This window comes from Chelonus insularis, unplaced genomic scaffold (genome assembly GCF_013357705.1).
Source record: "Chelonus insularis isolate UGA/USDA-ARS -01 unplaced genomic scaffold, ASM1335770v1 contig_45_pilon, whole genome shotgun sequence".
Taxonomy (NCBI): domain Eukaryota; kingdom Metazoa; phylum Arthropoda; class Insecta; order Hymenoptera; family Braconidae; genus Chelonus; species Chelonus insularis.
This window is the reverse complement of record NW_023276591.1, coordinates 82,230-102,952: the sequence shown is the minus strand read 5'-3', so window position 1 is coordinate 102,952 and position 20,723 is coordinate 82,230. Positions and strand designations below refer to the sequence as shown.

Genomic DNA, 20,723 nt, shown 5'->3' with positions numbered 1-20,723 from the left:
TACCGAAATGTAATAAATTCCGCTGTTCTGGTCATGCTTTACCACATAAGTTCTATGGGGTGACTTTTTACCAACATCATTTTTTGTGGATACTCGATTATCTCTAACAGTTCCAGTGTTTCTTAATTCCAATTTTTTTAAATGTACTAGAAGGTCTAAATTCGTAAAAAAAAATCGAAGTAGAGATGAAATTGCGAAACTTTTCCAGCAGCTGCCATTTTAAAAAACGGTTTTTATAAATTCATCACCACGCGAGAACCTAACGTGCATTAAACTAATCTCTCATCAACAGCGGAACTTTTATCGCAATATATGTCAATATTTAGCAAGAATCCATCTACAGTGCACGGACCCCAAAATATAATGCCATATCGCGTGGTTTTCCCACATATGAATTGCTTCAATGAAGTTTTTGCGTAAGACTTAGCCATCATTTCATCTATTGACAATGCAGTACTCCAGATGCCAAATGTGAAAATATTTTTTTGGAACAATCGGATCGATTTATCGTTTATATTCTCATCGATAGACTTTGAGTATTCTAATTTTGATTTGATTTGCAAGAAATGATTACGTGACATTGCCGAAAAAACTACCTCGCAAGACAAAAAAGGATCTGTTGACCAATAATCTCTTTCAGATGTCCTTTTATTGAATGAACTCATTATAACGATACTAATCAATGTATTCAAGTCGATTAGAGATACTTCTAAATTATTTTCTGTAGATGGATCGATGATGGATTGTTTCATTTTAAGTGAAAAAAACGTCTCAAAGAGTTTCACCGGTTCACTTTTCCGAATTCGATCATTGATAGATGAAGTCAATAGTATTTCATCTTCAATATTAGTAGGATAAATTTCACCACGTACCCATCGGAATGTATGATCTTTTTCGAGCTTAGATTCGTCATGTCGGTAATTTTTTGAAGCCCGTTAATATGTGGTTCTTGATAAATTTTCATCGGAGTGAGTATCGGAATCAAAATCACTGTCAAAATAAGAATTGTCTGAGGGACCAGAATCATCCATTAGATTGAAAGATAATTTTACAAATTTAAATTATATTTTTAATACATTTGACGGTCAAATCGTTGATTCATATTCTTATGAAGTATCAATCATTGAAGCATACATTTCTTGTTAATTCTCTATTGACTACATCTATTAGCATAAAAAAATTCCATATTACGTCTACTTTTGATATACAATTTCAATTTTCTCATGGTCAATATGAAGGATTTATTCGTCTGTGATTCAATAATTATCATTTCGACTGGCAAAGAAATTAAATTTTCAACTTCCCAGTGGGAAGTTATAGTAATGGGTCCGATTTTGCGAATCGCTAATTTTGACATATCTCCACGTTTTAAGGTTCCCAGAGTTGAATACGATAGTTTTGACGTAGACGTCTGTGTGTGTGTATGTACGTATGTGCGTTTGTGAGTATGTGCATATGTGCATACGTACGTTCGGAATTATTTTTCGCCTCGATTATCTCGAGAACAAAAAATGATATCGATGTGGGACCAATTGCATTCGACGCGTAATTAACTGAAAAAGTTTCCAGGAAAATCGGTAAAGCCATTTTTTTGGCAGAATCAAAAAACTGGAAAAAAAGGAAATTACCTGAATTTTGCAATTTATAAATTATACCATTTTTTAGACAAAATTTCACGATCAGTGCCGAAATATGAATATTAAATGATTGAAATACTTGTATGGATATATGATGACAATATTTCATCGAAAAAAAAAAATTTAAAAAACAATATCAGCGATGAAAGAATTTTAAACTCGTGTCAGGATTGAGAAAACAGCATTAAAGACGCTATAATAGTCAATAATAATTGTCAATAATATGGAATTGTGTTCATAACGATTAAACATTGTTAATAACAAATGATTATCGATCATAGTAATATTTAAATAATAAGTTTTAAATTGTTATAAACAATAAAAATAGGGACCCTTTCGATATATAAGAGTACTTTTAACGCATAATTTTTTCGTTCACTAAAAAAATGTTACCAACCGTATGCCATAAATGAAAACATACTTTTTTCGTGTATAACAATGAAATTCGTTGTAAATAATGAAAAAAAGAATCTATGAGGTACATTCGAATTCTTCTAACGCACAATTTTTTCTTTTACTGAAATAAAGTAACTAACCATATCAAATGAATAGAAATAGGCTCATTTCGTTTATAACAATTCCATTTGTTATAAAAAATGGAAACGGGTTCTATTCAAATTGTTTTTTTATTTTTTCCACTGGGAAGTTGGTCGTGTGGACCTTTCGGGTCTCACCCAGACCACTGCAGAGCACTGATATTTTGAAATTTATTATCATCAGAGAATATCGAAGGTTACTTTCCGAAAACTTGTACATCACATAGTATTGAATATCGATAGTCAGAAAGTAAATGATCTACTTACCATTAAAATGAAATCATACTTAAGTTGATAATTTAATCAAGTGCTATGGTTCTTTATTATTATAGTTGAATCAAAATATTCACTCCTGGATTAAATAACGAATAAACAACATTTTAATTCATGACAAAGTACCGATTATATTTGATTTTTAAAAATTCGTCGCGGGAATTAGCTAGTAACATATAAATAACATTAAGTTAATCATACATGAACAGAAGAATTAAGAATACAATTAAGGAATAATTGAATAAATAATCAAAATTTGGAGAAACGATACATTTATTACTTTAAAACGAGATGGCACTTTTTTTGAAAATATTAAAATGAAGATAAATATTGCCATTGCTGTTTTCTCCTTGTAGGTATCACAATGTCTTTACTAAAAATTGAAGTTTTTTATAATGAAAATAAAACACAAAACACCTTATTAAGGTAGTTATTCCTCTGAATACATTTTCTTTGGATTTTTTTGAAATTTTGACAGATTATTATTAAATTAATTTTTTACCGATATATGCAGACTAAAATCTATGTACAATATAGTTCCAGAGGTATTTTATTTTCAAGTTTGCGTTTTGTGCGACTCTTATACAAAACCTACTAACTGACTGTACAATGCACTCTTGTTTAGACTTTTTACTACTTCTGATGCCGTGAAACAAATACTTTAAATATCTTATCATACAACAAAGTTTATGTGTATTCTGGTAATTTAGCAGAAATTGAACAGCAGCAACAACCACAATAAGAACCACAACAACTGCAACACTAACCGCAGCAAGAACTACAACAAATTGATCCAAGTAAGAATATTTTTGCATTTTTCCTACGTGAAACTTACTACGTGAGTCTTCAATTATTCATAATAAAACATTATGCTCGTTTATTATTCATATTTACTTCAACAATTGAGCTTTTTTATCTAGTATAGTTTGAGCCGCTTATTGTTAATGTAATGTATAGTTTGAGGACACAACGTTCCCACGTTATATCTAATGGCACATAAACTTTTTATTGTTAGTAAATAGAAATTCGTAAAATAGTGCATTGTAGTTCTATACTATGTACAGGAAAGTGGTGAGCGACCGAAACAGCCGAATCGCAATCGTAAGTTGTTATACATATATTTTATCACAACTTAAAAAAAATGATTGAATATAACAGTAAAAAATTTCATGTAATTGAACACAATTATATACAAAGTTTAAATGTACGTTCTCATAATATAACAGAAAGTTAAAAAATTCTTACGTTATATAATATATTGTGATAAATCTTATACAATGAGACTTCATTATGATGTTGAATGACAAGAATATATAGTTAATACTCAATTTGGCATTCTAAGGCACAATGCAGCAGGCCGTAGCCGAGCAATGTGGCGTGGTAGAAGAGGTGGAAAAAGGGGGCGGGTGACTAAACCTGTAATTAATAAATTTTACGGACGCTATTTCCATTATCATTCAACATCTGGAGTTGTTATTTATCTTTAAATAATACATCATTCGAGATCCTTTTCCGTTTTCCTTGCAATCTTCTTTCCAGAAAATATGTTTATCAACGATAAGTAACTCGCAATATATGCCATTGCATATTTTACATCATAATTTCAACAAAATGAGTGACTCAGGCCAATAGGCACTTATAATTCTATTTGACGAAAGTCATAAATAATCGTGTCAAATTTTTCCCAAATACTAGACGTTCTTTCGTTCGTGGCAGAACTTATCAATCTGTTTTATTTAGAGAAAATAATCTGAATAGTTCCTTGTCAAACTAGTTGAGTGAAATTTTTATTCGCTCAGCAGTTAGTCTTTGTTGATCGTTCAAGCTATTCATTAGTTTGTAGATGTACCGAATTGAAAAAGTACTTTGTCACAACAATTGATAATAATTGGTGTTGATTTTGTGCATTCGGTATTCTCACTCTCCATTTTAACCATAAGGAGTCTACATTTGGTAATCCCGGAACGAACATTTCATCCTAGAGAGTTATTCATCGTCCGCAAAGATACAACCAAGACATTGCTAGTGAATATTGGCGGACCAACTGCCAACATTTGCTCAAAACTCAAGCAATTTTAATCAATCCACTTTTGGTAAGATGATCTGATTCATTTTTGCTTTTTTCAAAGCTTATGGTAGAAAGAAAGTAGACACCACAGTAGTTCAACGAGCAACTTCGATAGTCACCCTATAATAACTTTACCATGAGCTCACATTACTTTCATGGACTGACGTTGACTTCTACTAGTAAGGTTCGTTACAGATAATTGCAATAGCCACCAATGCTACTCAGGTAATTATATGGTGGCCTGAGATGTCAACGTTTTGTTTTGTACTCAAGAAAAAAACCGTAACGTTTCAAAAAGTCACTCTAGTTCAGCAGCGACTCGAGTGATAGCTGAATCGATAAAACTATTCTATTTCTGTTCTTCTCAGTAGAATTCTACTCTTCCAATAAGCATACATAAGTATGAGCTATTTAATGACATTTGTTCGACTTTATTTTAAAGTTCGTTAATCGTTCATGACTACAAGGAGTGCTGTTTGTCTTACTACAGTAATCCATCTACTAATTCTATAGAAAAAAAACGACGGGTTGCACTCCGGGAGTGCCGGCAGAAGTGAAAACTTAAGTATTAACGTTGTGCGTTTTGGATATTTTGGAATGGTTAGGGAATAAGTTTGCACGAATTGCTTTAATTATCAGAATAAAAGTACTATCTTTTATATGGTAGAATACAATATTTATTTATTGCGCTATCGTACACAAACATGACAATTTATATTACATTAAAAAGTTTATCTCTCAAAAAGATTAACTTTCATCCATAATTTCAACACGTATAAGTGAGTGGAAAAGACAATTACCATCACCTGGAATATCTGTAGTTCTGTGTAGAATGACTTTGGGGGTAATGCATTCGTGACTCTCTTCATATATACGAAGTTGTTGGGTGAGGAATTGATTTTGTTCGAGCTGTACATTTTCTAAATTTTGAGAAGCCCTGCATTGCACAACATTCTCTTGGTTTTCATTACTGTCCAATTTCTTTTTTTTCCTGCGAAAAAACAAAGAAATCATAAAATAAAATGATAACAATATGAATCATATATATATATTACAATATTTAAAATATGAAATTAAATTACATTTGCAAATCATCTAATTTCTTTTGGAACAATTCTTCTACATTTTTGTCATTATCCTTTAAACCTTTTGTACGTTGATAATATGCCCTTTGATTCTCACGATGTCTTTTTCTTTTTTCTTCTTTTTTCTCTTCCTTCGAATCTTTTTTCTTTAAATCATTTTTACGCTGACGCCATGCCCTTTGGTATTCTCGATTTCGTTCCTTTTTTTTTCTTTTCTTTCTCTGAAAAACGGAGATTATTTATTATTATCTTATTTCATTTATTTTCATTTGAAATTATTTGTTTGGTAAACCTACACCGCACATGTGCTTATTGTGATGTTATGAAAATATAGGTTAATGCTATAAAGTATAAACATATTACAAATATTACATCTATAATGTGTAAGTACATATGTATCTACATTAATAATTTCGTCAAGCACTACGGTAGACTTGATCGAAACCTAATCTTGATAATAAAATTACATTAATTAATAAATGAAAATTAATTAAACCTAACCTAACCTCAATAATAAAATGAAATTATATTAATTAAAAAATGAAAATTAATTAAATTTTCATCTAGTATATTTATGAAGTACTTACTCATTTTCTTTCGCTATTTTTTTGTCACTTTTTTCAGTAATAGATGCACTTTGTTCAATTTCCATATTTTAAACACTTTATATAAACGAATTTCACGAATAAACAACAGTGTGGCCACTACACAGACGGTCGAGCCATCAGCTGTCACCATCCATGGATGCGCGTGGCACGCTATAACATAAACACACACGAACATTCGCGCAAGCGCCCTGCGCCGCCTAAACGAAACAGCCGGCGCAGGCATACATTCTCGCCGCGCCGTAGAAAGAGAGGGGGATACTCCCTCTCCTACGCCACGCCAGCTGTCTACTCTCCATCCGTCTTACGAATTTTCGATCAGGTCACGTGTCCTGACGCGAGTTTAACATTTTTTACCCATTACAAAAAAAGTCTACAACGCCGCTAAAGAAGTTTTCACTTCAAAAAAAAGTTCAAGCATAGCTCACTTTTTTATACACAATGAGCGGATATTTCTGATTACCACAACGTACACGAGAGAGTAAGAACGAATTTTTCATTATTAGAACATAAGTTGAAGCGCTAAAACACATGTTTGTTGCTTGGAAAGAACGTTCCAGCATTATAAAACGACAACGGATGTCGGAACGCATATTTCACTATGAGGACATAAATAATATCGTTAGTAAGTATTCCATATTAATAGAACATCAATTGGAACATTAAGACCTATATCTGAGACTTTGAACATAAGTGAAAACGTGAGAACATAATATCACGTTGAAACATACTCTAGTTTATTAATAACATGATCTGAAACATTAAAACCCATATTTGACTATTCGAACATAAATAAGTTCGTTGAAATACATAGTAAATTATTAGAACGTAAGTCGAAACATTAGAACACATAATATAACGTTGGAACATATTTTTGTTTATTGAAACTTAAAAAAGATCATTAGAAGACATATTTCATCATAAGAACATAAGTGGAAACGTTAGAACACATAATATAACGTTGGAACATATTCTTGTTCATTAGAACATAATTTAGAACATTGCATCGAATATTGGACGATTAGAACATTGAAAAAAATTCTAAGAATGCATTCTCTATTATAAAAACATGAACCGAAACATTAGAATACATATTCGACTATTTGTACATAAATAAGCTCATTAGAACATATATTTAATCATTAAAACATAAGTTAGTACGTTTAATTGTAGATTCAACGTTAAAACATCTTGACGAACATTAAAACATAAATAAGTTGTTTCAAACATATGTGTTATGGTCAAAATATATGTGTAAACTTTAAAACACATAATTTATTATTGAACCATAAGTTGAATCGTTGATATACATAGTTAAACATTATTTTCGTCTCATTAACGTGATACTTTTATCACAAAATAAATGAAAATTTAAATCAATTCTTAGTAAAATTACTAATTATTAATTTAGAAATTTAAATTATTAATTTATCAATTACTTTCGTATTTAGTAATTTGGCAAAAAAAATTGCAAATTACTCCTGTAATTTGTAATTTTACTAAAAATATCATCAATTACAAAAGTAATTTGTAATTTGATCTATAAAATTGAACCTAAGACATTACAAATTATTTTACTAATTTGTCATTGGATCCATTAAATTACAAATTACATTATCAATTGATAATTTTAAAAAAAAATTATCAATCAATGCTGTAATTGATAATTTTATTTTTGATTTTATCTATTACAAAGGTAATTGATTATTTCTTTTTTCTAATTAACAATTTCCCAGTAATTAAGTTATGTGTAATTGAAAATACTTTTTTTGACGATCCCAGTCGTGGCCTTATTCCTCGATAAGTATTCATGAAAACTTTATTTGTTATGACACTTACTTCGCCTTGAGCAGATTGAGAGTATTTAAAAATTCTGGTATTATAAAATCGTTAATATCATTATTATTACTGTTTTCTGTACTGCTAATTCTGATAGATTGTTTTTTTACCTGTTGAATCTAACAAGTGTACAATTTTTTAATAGATTCTGTTAACATAAACATTTCTAGCCGATAAAATAGCATACTGCGATAACTCATTAAATTTGTCTCTTATTAATGGATCATCGGTAAAAAATATATATCTTTTGATATTTCAGTAAATCGGTGTTAGGCTTACATTTAAATGAGTTTTAGATACTTCAATTTCATTTTGTCGAAAATGAAAAGTTTCTGGAATCATTTACTCGCACCATGCTTTTTTCATTGACATTGTCAAATTTATGAAGTGTCCGTTATATTACTACAGAAATTTATAAAAAATTAAATTCCTCATAACCAATAAAGAGTCCATAATTTTCTCATTTAATCATCGAAAACTTTATTCTGTCTATAATCCCAAAAAAAATTCATTAAAACTGATGTTTAACACACAGGAAACATTTTTAATTATTTATAACGAATTCATTTTGTTTCAATTAGTGAGCAATCATTAGTCATCTTTTTTCAGTTAATGAAAAAATTTCTCGTTGGAAGAACTCGTATATATTGTATAGATCCTATATTAAATTGTTTATAACAAATGCCATCGTTGTCTTTTATATAATACGATACTTGCATCCTATTATTATATTATTCTAGGCACTTTATTTTGTACAAGTAAATTAATTCAATACATAAACCTTACTTTAAAAAAAGGGATAAGTTGAAAAAATTAGATTTTCAATTGCAATTGAACGAATTCTTTCCTAAAATTAACGATATCACAGAATTAAATGAATTTTTACATTATTTTCTCAGAATATCCACTTCCTGTTTATTCAGTGTCGTGTGTCATGGAATCTTAAGGGGTGTTGACTTTTTTTGTTTTAATAAATTTGAAACTATTAAAAAATTGGGAATTTTTGTACATATCATATAATAATGCATATTGATTGTGAGCTACGTCAAGATTCAAATTACAATGATTGATTTGACTGGAATGTCAATGTTGCATCATATTTTGTGCTGTTGAAAATGCCAGTACAACGATGTACACAATTGGTTCCTCCAATTGTGTTAATGTTTCCACCAACCAGATGTTATTCGCTGTTATCGGTAACAATGAATATTCATAAGTTTTCCACGATCGAAAACGCACTGTTATTGGTGGAACCTTGGCGATATAATTAAATAATTGTATTTTTTTTGTGTCTGACACTGTGATGTACGGAATCATCTATTCAATTTTTGCTAATGTAATTTTTTTATCTGCGCTCGCTGTAGCTTGTATTATTGTATCTAAATCGGTGTTCGAACGAGCTAAAACAAATTCGTGCTTAGCATTCACAAAAATGAAATCATAATCTTTCAGCAATCCGGATTTCATCGTTGTCGAGTGAAGCTAATGCATGAGGTTGATAAGCATGTAATTCATCATTTAATATAGACTCATCCGAAACAAATCCTCTGTTAATAGCTACTGTCTCTTCTCCCACAGCCATGGTAATAAACGTGCAAAATAGCACACTTTTACGATTACTTGTTTCGTATGCGTGGCATTAAGCTCTTTAAAAACGAAATATTTTGACGGCTTGGTCATTTGAGGTTTCGTCGTTGACTAACAATTTTCTGGCATAGTAATTCAGTTTTATAGCTTCTTCCGATAATTGTTTTGTAAACAATACCCATTATCTCACAGATTTTACATGTAAACAAATTTTTATTATTTCTCCACGAAAATTAACAAATTCTCCGTCTTGATCGACAATTTTCAATGGCATATAATGCATTACTTGTAGCATAATGAGCAGATAAATGACGTTAGATGGCACTTCAATGATTTTATATCCTGGTGGAACTGATGGGAAGAATTCATGAATTGTGATCACTAATTTATAGTTTATGTATGCTCTTGTATTAATATTGCACTCGATTTTCAATACATTTATTTACAAGATAGAAACTGGTGAGTCCGACGTCTGCGTTGATTTTGGCGAGATAAGTTTTGGACCGAAACCCAACAAACGAGAATGATCTGACTTGAAATTTATTGTAGCGTTATCACTGTTAATCTCACTGTGCAATTCATTGTTATTAGGTTTAATGGAAATTGATAATTTCGGATCAGCTTTCTTTATGTAATTTTCAATATTATGAATTTCATAGCTTTCTGTTAGCATTTCAATAATTCTATCTCGTTTATTTGTATTATATTAAAATTTAGAATTTCCATTATCAACATTCAGGGTAGAGTTGAATGTTAATGATTCAACAAGACCCAATACATAATTTTTTGTCCTTGTTAATTCGATAAGTGGAAAATAATGTGCCTCTAATATGAAGGACTGTGCAGACAGCGTTGGTGTGAACGAATCATCCACGACTGAAGTACTTTTATTCATGTTCACTCCTTATATAGCTTTTGAGATTAAATTCCATACCAAGTCCTCAGATGTCTTCAAATTTTTCTCTGAGAAACTTTAAACATAAATGTCCACATTTTGTTGTTGAATAATCTTGTTACTTTATATGATTATATAGTATGCTACCGATATCTAGATCTTTTTGATGTTGGGTGGACGCTTTGAATGACCGAAACTATCAAAGTGCATTGTTTTATTTCCACGTTTTTTATATGCTACTTGATTTGTTCCAGGTCCCTCTTTATTATCGAAGTCAACAGTAGCTGACTCATTTTTTCATGGTTTAAATTTCAGTAAATCATTTCTGATGAAAACTGCGCGAAAGTATGGAATTTTCACTATTTTTGCGTACCTCAGAATATCGAGGTTAGTTAATGCTCAATGTGGTAGCTCTGTACGTTTTTTTTTGCCAGTTTCCAATATAGACCATAAGTAGAATGGAACAACATTGGCGGACCCTACTCCTATCCTCATCACAAAGTGTGGATGAATTTGCGTCTACCAGAGCCTATTTACGAGGGGGTGGGGATGACCTTGTAGCACAGCTTGGAAATAAAAATTGCATGGTGGGGGTTTATTTATTACTTTTTAGTTATGGTTTTACTCGTAATTATACAACTACTGTAGTTGTATTATTATTGCTATTGTTTTAATTATGAATTTTTATATTTAATTTACGCGCATGTGCTTTACGCCACGAGCGGGTTTATAGAATTTACGGCTACGCCAAAAGGACATCAACGAGACATTTAGCGTTTTCGAAGATAACGAGTCTCGCTGAGAGTAAGCTGTGAAGTCCGTGTGCCATGACGCTCGAGAGCGAATGGCAGGGCGCCGTGTGGCGGGGCCGACGGGTCTCAGAGCTGTGCAGCTGCAGTTTCTTGCGCTCAAATGCCCTGAGACAGGCCCCACTGACGGGTGGGGTGTTAATTGATGGTCCATTTATCTGGATATGAATGGCTGGATATACTTCCAAGATGCGCACAAACGCGTTCGCATATTTATGCATGCTACGCGCACCCGCGTATCACCAAGTACCTATTTAGATGCGAGAGTGAAAGAGATAAACCATATGAGCGAGACGGACATATACACGTGCTGTCAAATAATAAAAATAGCTTTTGTATTTTTTATTACGTTTTCTTTAATCAATGCGGTATTCTATACATATTCTTAAAATACCAAATACAGCCTCTTATATTTTATATTATTTTTACGAATAAAAATTACAACTGATTATTGTATGATAATGACCGTGAATATAACATGTAAAAACTAATAATGAGAAATGCATACTATTTTTATTCATATGTAATATTTATCAACATTTATGCTTATTTCTACATATACATGTTTGGTGAAATTTTAATCCTTTACGTACGAAAACATTTCTTTTACATTTAAATGATTTTTTTTTCATAAAAGCTTTATAATATTTACTTACAGTTTTTCCGTTTTCAGAATATTTTGTACTCAAGCCAAAAGAAACTCACTAAGTGGATAATTAACAGACATAGCATGCAAAAATATGATACAATATTGGCCGAAAACTTGAGAATCTTCTTGTTGTAAACGCTTGACGGTGTGCCAAAGGATTTGCAATTATCTCTAAGCCGTCTAAAGTGTTCTGGAATAATTGGTGGCAATCCATAGCTGTCGAAGTAGCAACCGACTCTATCTCTATTAACGTACATGCCAACTCAGTGTTGTCCTGGTTGTTTGTGGCCATCTGTATCAACAGCACAAGCCGTCAGTGCCTCTAAAATCTACAGCATATTGATAACATGCCCTACAATTATGTCAGGGGTTCATTGTCAGACGGTTGATCACTAGTTGACGAATCATTTTCCGAAACAGGTGCTGTTGATAAATAGTTTTTCAACCCGGTGCAATCATACCAAGCAGTGGAGATTGAACAGTGCCCCGTAAAGCTGTACTGCAAAGAGGCGTGATATGAACAATCGAACTCAACAGATGACAAAGCAGTTAATGGTGGTTTACTAGGCATGTCGTCGATGTTTATTATTTTTTCGACACACGACTGTCTCTTATAAACGTTTCTGTCAAAAGTCACGTGTGTAAATTTATTCAGCACTATGCGTTATAGAACGTAGATTATTTTATACAGCCTTAATTAATGATGTACCGTCGTTCCAAGGAATGCCGTGATGAGCTGTCATGGAATTATTCGTGTGCTTTTTTGCTGCTGATAAAAACGAATTATACAGGGGCCAATAACGTTTGCCTCTAAAGCAATTTTTTTAGGTAGGAAATCAGCATCATTATTAATAATCCTAAAATATTGACCACAAACTTCATTATAAACAAGAACTCTTTATGTCTGTTCGAATTCATATTGTTATAAACAATGCGTAATTGTTAAGAGTCATATTTGGTTGTTAACAATGTCTAGTCAATATTGACTTAATTCTCAAATAAAATTGTTATGTTTTGGCTCAAAAGTATTTTAAATAGCTAATTTTTTCATTTTCTTATTAGTTATTTTGTAAAAAAAAAAAAAACCGCTTGATCGAATTCGTTCAAATTCCTTTCAGATCTTCTATTTATAATATCCTTCAAATTAATTTTGGTTGAAGTTGATATCTTGATCCGTTCTTAAGATATCGAAAACGAAAAAAATGCTGACGTCCCTACATACGTACATGTATACATTGTGACGTTATTTTTGGGGTAACGTCCCATTGACAGTATTTAAAGCTCAGTTTAGCCAACTTAGGGATGTTCCAGGGACTTTTTAGTCTAAAGTAAATAAAATTATTTAAATAATTTACATAGTCAGAGCTCACATGAGCTATTTTATTGAATATTTTAGGCAATTATACTTTCTTCTTAATGAATAATTGTTTAATTGATTAAATATTTCTATTTTTATTAGGATCAATTATATTTTTAGTCATTCTATTTGAATTAGTTGTAAGGAAGTTTTATTATTAATACAATTTATTATTGTTATCAGTCGCTATTATTGTTGATTATTAATTTTGTTGCGTAAACCAAGGCTGAGGGATTTGGGGTTAGAATCAAAATAATTAGTGTTAAAAATCTCAATAACAAGGGATTAGGCAGAATCTAAAAAAAAGTAAAGTTATCAAGAAATATGGACCGTTGTGAGGAGAGTTGGGAGGCGGTAGTGGAGAAGAGGACCAAACGAACGAGTCACCCTATAGTTTTCCCATGCTTAGGATAAAGTTGTTGAGTCTAGAAGATAAGTTTTTGAGTTTAGAATTAAGTTTTGGGTGCACCTTAGAATTAAGTGACCCCTCCACATAAAAATCTGGGAGAAGTCACGTGAAGATAACCACCAATGAGAAATGTGCCTTAATAATTTGAAAAGAATTAGACCTTGGAAGGGAAAGAAAAACAAAAGAATGAAAAAACAAAGATTAAGAAATTTTGGATTGAGATTTTTGCCAGAGAGTCGAGAGATAGCCAAGCTCAGAGTCCGTCGAGTGCAAGCCACAGAAGAAGGCAGTCAAGATCAAGCCAGGACTGGAGTTGGAGAAGATAGAGATCCAGCGAAGGTTCCGTCAGCAAGCTAGAACATAGGAGAAGTACTGCTCCTGTGAAAAGAGGTCCAGAACCACTAGGACCAGGTTCAGTAAAACTATTAACATCTAGAGCCCTGCTGAGACTGTAAGTTATTGAGAAGGGATTCGTAATGGGTTAATAGGTAAATTTGAAGTTAGTTAAAATTATTTTGTTGAATAGAAGAAAATCCGTAAGGCTTGGTTTGCTCTCGTACTCGTTAGTTTAAGCTTAATTGCAGATTTTGATAAAGAAGGTATGATTTAGTTTAGTTGATTTGATTTAAAGATTTGTTTATTGTGGAAAACTATAATATTGCGTTTGTGAGTTTAGAATTCTAAGTTACGAATTATTGAGAAACATTTTGTTGAGAAATATTCTTCAGTTAGTATATAAGGTTTATTTGAGCTCCAGAATTGTAACAAGTCAAAGTTTTAGTTGATTCATTTTGAAGATTGTGATAGCGCAACTGATTATTTGATATAGAAATTTGTGATGATGTTTTGAGTTCTAGTAATTGTTAAGAAAACCTAATTGAGAAAAATTATTATAATAAAGTTGAGAGTTAAAAGCTACTCAATTTATTTTCATATTTTTATGTTATTTTTATATTTTCTTATCTTCAATTTCTTTTTCGAAAAGTATGAGAAATTTTTCAGGCAACACATGTATTCCCTCTAACAATAAACAATCGAAGTTAAAATTTGTATAGAGTTTTTTCAACACTGGTTGCAATTTCTCAATTGAGTTCGATTCAAACCAGATTTTAATTTTTGTACATTTTCTAATGCACAATTTGTAGTACGACTTGGTCCATGATGTGAGAAAGCATGTACCTAACTTAGAAAATTTGGAATAAAGTCTAGTAATAGATATTGCAAATCTTCCAGATTAATCACTGTTTGTCGACTATGGATAAATTGATGTAGGCATTCCTTCTTTTCTTCTCCTTTAACATAGATAGAATTAGGTTTTTCTGTCATTTTAATGATAACACTAGGCATTTTTTTATATATCATAGCACCTAAATCCCACATAAGTCCATGTTTTCAATGCAAATAAATTGCCTGCAATGTTTTTAGCTATTTTGAGCCGAAAGATCGATAACAGATGAGATACGCCGGAGGATGTGGTCAGGAGAGGTGCACATACACAAAAGAAACTTTAATTAAGCTTTATTGTAATTTTATTATAAGAATAAATCATTAATCACGTTAACAATGAATCATCAACACTAGCAGAGCTTTTAGGAACTTTCTTGAACTTAAATAGAGCTTAGAGCAATGATTCAATGAGAAAATCGAAAGAGCGGAAGAAACAGCACGTGTACTAGGGCGTCGCGTGAGCGTTAATGATTGCAAACACGTTGTAGCCGGCGTCGGTAGACCTGGTACAATAGTACGATAACTACCATTGGCTAGGACGGAAAAGACGAGCTGTAATGAGTTGAGCGCTAAAAAAAGAGCTAGAATAGGGCGAGGGGAAGAGCTAGTCCAGCTGACAGGTTGCGATTAACCTCTCGCAACATACTCCAAGTGAACAGTTGAAGTCACGAAGCAGACAAAAACAGCTATGCAGCCTTTATATGTTTTTGCGCCTCTTCCCTGGAATGTCTTGAGCGTGAAAGGACCCGTATAATCTACCCCAGTAGTGTGGAATGGTCGAACTGGTATCACACGATCAGCTGGGAGCTGGCCCATGAGCTGTTGAGCACGTCGAGCGCGATATCGAGCACAGATCACGCATCTCAGGATGAATGAGCGAAAAGGAATTCTTCTTTCTAGGAACCAAAACTTTTCTTGAACATGAAGAAGATTAACTTGCGTTCCTTCATGGAGCATTTGTCGATTAGCTTGATCAATTACTAGCTGTGAAAAGTAGGTTTTTCTCGCGAGTATTATCGGAAGAATTCCATCTTCGAAGCAAACCTTCTTAAACAACGAAAGCTCCGAGCTTAAAGACAAAATGCGATGATGGTAATTAAAGACCATCTCGCAGAGCTTTTAATTCAAATAAAAAGTGAAGTCGTTGTATGATCTTCACCCAGATGAGCTGAGCATCGAGCTGTTCTTGTGGAACTATAGGATTGTGAGCTAACGAGCTGGTAGTTTCCCCTCTGAGCAAGGCGACGGAGCGTAAACAAATAGCAGTGATGCGTGAGAGCTCTATCTCAATAGAAGGGACCACAATGGATGATCTTCATCACATGGAGCTTTAGCTGCGAGCTTATAGAGCGATGAATATTTTGATATAGTCGTCCCACTGAAAGAGTGAACGTGCCGAAGAGCTACCCCCTCTTGGAGTACATTCCCATTCTAAATTTTTAATGAACGCGCATGCACAATAAAAAAAAATTGACCGAACTACGCAAGTTGATGCAAACCTACGCCAAATTAATATAGTTCCTCGTATAATGTTATTTATATATGAAAAAATTGTACTTCATATTGTTTCGAGTATAATAAATTACAGATGATTAAAGTGAACAATTTATAAGGCTTTTTTATTCCTTCCTATCCTTAATAATGTATATGTCAATCAAAAAGAACAATCCATTGTTTTGAAATGTGCGCCATGTTTTTTTCGTCCTGCTATCTACAACAACTTTTGGTGCATCTATTTTGTTTTCATATAGTAATTCAGTGGTGTTAATAAGTGCCATTTCTTAGTGTTTTTTTCAATTTTGACCACAAATACATTATTGTTGATTGTGCTCAAAAAAGTATTTGTTCATTGTAATTGGATCTAAAACATACATCAAATTTATTGCCGTTATACTAATTGTAAATATTGATAATTGATGTTTTGTATTAACATTTACTCAGGATTATAATGTTGAACAATTGAACGTACAAGTGAGACTTTTCAGTTGAAAAATTTTTTACCTGATCTTGCCTGGGTTTTGACAGCCAACATTGTCAGCTGATCGTGTCAGCTGTGAATGAGACATAGGTAATTCTTCAGGTACAGCAGTAAAACACTGGAGTTATTATATTTTATTAGATGTAGCAATTACTAAAGTTTTTTTTTAGAAATTTTAAATAAAATGTTAAGTAGTTACTCATCGGTAGCTACTAACCACGTAGAAAATTTTTATTAAATACTCTAACCGCAAAGTGTCAATTCACTCCATTTAGAGCAAAAAAAATTTCATTTACTGGCGGGGTAGAAGCCTTTAGAAAAATTATGCATGACATCGGGTTTGAATTCAAGCTGAGAAATGGTGGACGATACCTTACTGAGAAACCCGATATCGTTCGGAGAAGGATGTATTTTCTAAAAGAATTTGATAAAATTCTCAGGGAGTAAAAATATGACATTATTTGTCAAGACGAAACTTGGGTCAATAAATTTGGCAGTCATAAAATTAAGAAATGGCGGAATAGTAATCATCAAAGTAGCTCTGTAAGACGATATACAAAAGGATGCCGATATATTATTTGTAATGCTGGAGGAAGAAACGGATTTGTTCCTAATGCTTCGCTGATAGTACGCTCCAATCAGAAGCCAGATAAAAATAGAATTACGAATCATATAGATAGAAACATGTTCATCAGATTGTTTCAAGAACAGCTGCTATTAAATTTGCATTAACCAACCTGCATTATTATAGATAATGCATCTTATCATACCATGCAGGTATGACTATTTTATTCTCTTTTGATTATTATCAATTTCTCACACTACTATTTACGTATGTATAAATAATTTCTCTTTTTACATCGATAAATGCCTTACAACAAATTGGAGAAAATCAAAAATTGAAAAGTGTGTTACGTCTTAACGTACAATTAATTTATTGAATTAATTGCAATAAAAGACACAAACATAGAATTCTCCGTTTTTGTCTTAGCTTTGCAGCCAATAGACAGGAAAGGAGTACAGGGATCTTTGATTGTAAAAATTGATTAAACCCGGGATGTAATTTTGAAGTGATTTTTCAAAGTCATATATTAAAAAGCAGTTTCAATAAAACAAAATGAACATTTTTGAATAAAATTATAATGCATTGAATTAACAGCAAGTCAATCCACAGAATGTACAATTTGAGATGAGGAACCCAATAGTCAATTGATTTAAGACAGGAACCACAATTTAAACACTGATTTACGTTCGTTTGGTTCAAACACGACTTCGCAACTGACTATTGAGTTTTTACAATGGTATAAATATTATTTGAAAAAGGCGTTGACCTTTCCGAGAGTAGGAAAAGTTAAAACCATTTAGCTTTGTGAGTTTTAACTTATTAAATATTATTGGTGAGAACTAATACTTCAGGAAGCACACTATTCCTTCCATATTGGTGATACCTTAGCCTGATGGTATCTTACTCGCTACGCACCGATGTCACCGGGCGTAATTACCTTCCTAATTGTTTCTACTAATATGTGTTGAAACGGTACAATTTCCTTAGAGCAATTTGAAAAGGTGTTACAATAGACATTGATTATCAATTTATTTTCATTGCTGCAAAATTTCAAGTTCTATTACATGTATATAAGATATAGATGATTTATTACTTATTGGTGAAACTTGTCAAACTAACATTAATTGTTTTATTGCTTCTTTCATAATTTTTATAGAATACTTTATTAAATTAAAATTAACATGATCATAAATTATTGATAATATTACGAAAGGGAAGAAATAATACATAATCCCGGTTTGCGATTAGTTGCAAAATTATTTCTAAATTCATTATGGGGTAAATTTGGACAATGAGAAAATCTTACCCAAACTGAAATAGTAAATAATCGTGTTAAGCTTATGAAATCACTGACAAATCCTGAGATCGATATTACAGGTTTATACTGCGTTAATAATGATATTTTGTATGTGTCATACGTACAGAAAGAAGAAGCTCTCGAAGCACACCCTACTACAAATGTTATGGAAGTTATATTCTTTTGTAGAAAAATTAAACACTTGCGCTTTGTATTGTGATACTGACTCTGTTATTTATATTTCTAATGAAAATAGTACAGATCTTGAAACAGGCAACTATTTGGGTGATTTAACTGATGAGCTAGAGAGCTATGGTATAGGCAGTTACATAAAATCTTTTATTTCTGGTGACCCGAAATTTTATGTTTACTTCGTACAAAAGCCGGATGGTTCGATACCTGAAGTATGTAAAGTAAAAGGCGTAACCCTGAATTATACAAATAGTACAATTTCCAACTCAAGTGCCACGCCTTCAACTAAAAGGAAGTTGGAGCATACATATCTGGTCATACATGTGCATACATTCTACTATTGTCATTTTACCGGTCATTATAGCGGTCCAGCTTACAGTAAATGCAATTTAAAATACCAATCATCTCATATCATTCCAATAGTTTTTCACAATTTTTCAGGATATGATTTTTATTTTCTAATTAAAGAATTAGCAGCAAAATCATTTGAAAATTGAATGATGCTGACATATCAGATCAAGACTATCGGCATGCACTTACTGTCCGGAATAAGTTTTAATTAAAAACTCTTGGTGATTCTTTAGATTTATATTTAATCACAGATGTATTACTTTTTGCTGATATTTTTGAAAATTTTCGAATAAATTATCTAACTACATATAATCTTGATCCATTACATTATTTAACTGCACCAAATCTAGCTTTTGATGCTATGCTTAAATACGCAGAAATAAAACTTGATCCTTTACAAGATGTAGAGATGTTGAATTTCATTGAAAAAGGTATTAGAGGAGCTCTATCGCAATGTAGCAATAGATATGTAAAAGCTAATGATGAGTATATGAGGGTTGATTATGATAAAACCAGAGAAAAATAAGATTTAATGTATTTCGATGTAAACAATCTTTATGGTGCTGCAATGAGTAAATATTAGCCTACTGGTTCTTTTAAGTGGACAACTGATCAGTTTAAAATTCATAACGAGAATAATGATAATTTAATTTCAAATATTCCTAAAAATTCCTCTACTGGCTATATTTCCGAAGTAGATTCAGATTATCCAGAATTATTACATGAGCACTATAAAAATTTACCATTGTGCTCTGAACATTGGCAACATGTAAAAAGCTAATGACAACATTGTTACCTAAAAACAAGTATGTAATAAAATATAGAAATTTACAGCAACGTATTGAATTCGAATTAAAAATTACTACAGTTTATCGAGTCTTAAAATTTAAACAATCTTTAAACAAAATTTCTTTAAACTCATGAATGATGCCATTAATGGAAAAACGATACATAATGCTCGTAATTATAAAGATGTAAAATTAATTACAAAGTAAGAAGGAAGATAGGGAGTACAATCTTTAATATCTCAGCCTAATATTCATAGCAGTCTTATTTTTGATAATAATAATATAGCTATCATTAAAATGAAACAACATGTAAATTCTTGGGTATTCTTCTTTGTTTCAATATTGTCATCATTGCAGCAGTGACATCTTCACTATTTTTAGTCTTTATTAATATAGCCCAAACATATTTGGAGAACATATCAATAACTGTTAATAAATATTGATATCCTTTATTGTAGGATTTATATGCAATCATATCAACAAGATCAGCTTGCCAAGTCTCATCGACACCACGGATATCCACATGTCGTCGTTGATAATTTTTTTTCACTGGTCTATGAAGCTTTTCTGCAATTT

General features: G+C 31.8%; 1 protein-coding gene and 1 long non-coding RNA gene across 2 annotated transcripts; both read right to left on the bottom strand.

The window, feature by feature from the left end:
* Nucleotides 1-5,173: 5,173 nt before the first annotated feature.
* Nucleotides 5,174-6,326, bottom strand: LOC118069886 (uncharacterized). Its single transcript, XR_004690694.1, has 3 exons — nt 6,187-6,326; nt 5,597-5,820; nt 5,174-5,505 (listed from the first exon to the last, which is right to left on the bottom strand). It is a non-coding gene; the product is annotated as an uncharacterized lncRNA (long non-coding RNA).
* Nucleotides 6,327-15,603: 9,277 nt separating this feature from the next.
* On the bottom strand, nt 15,604-16,083 carry LOC118069887 (uncharacterized). The gene has a single exon (XM_035088233.1). It carries the CDS (start codon nt 16,081-16,083, stop codon nt 15,604-15,606), a length of 480 nt encoding a protein of 159 aa, XP_034944124.1.
* Between the last annotated feature and the right edge of the window lie 4,640 nt (nt 16,084-20,723).

Bases quoted from the DNA above. Each gene is read 5' to 3' on its own strand.
- LOC118069887 (XM_035088233.1), bottom strand. From the start codon at position 16,083: ATGGTCTTTAATTACCATCATCGCATTTTGTCTTTAAGCTCGGAGCTT.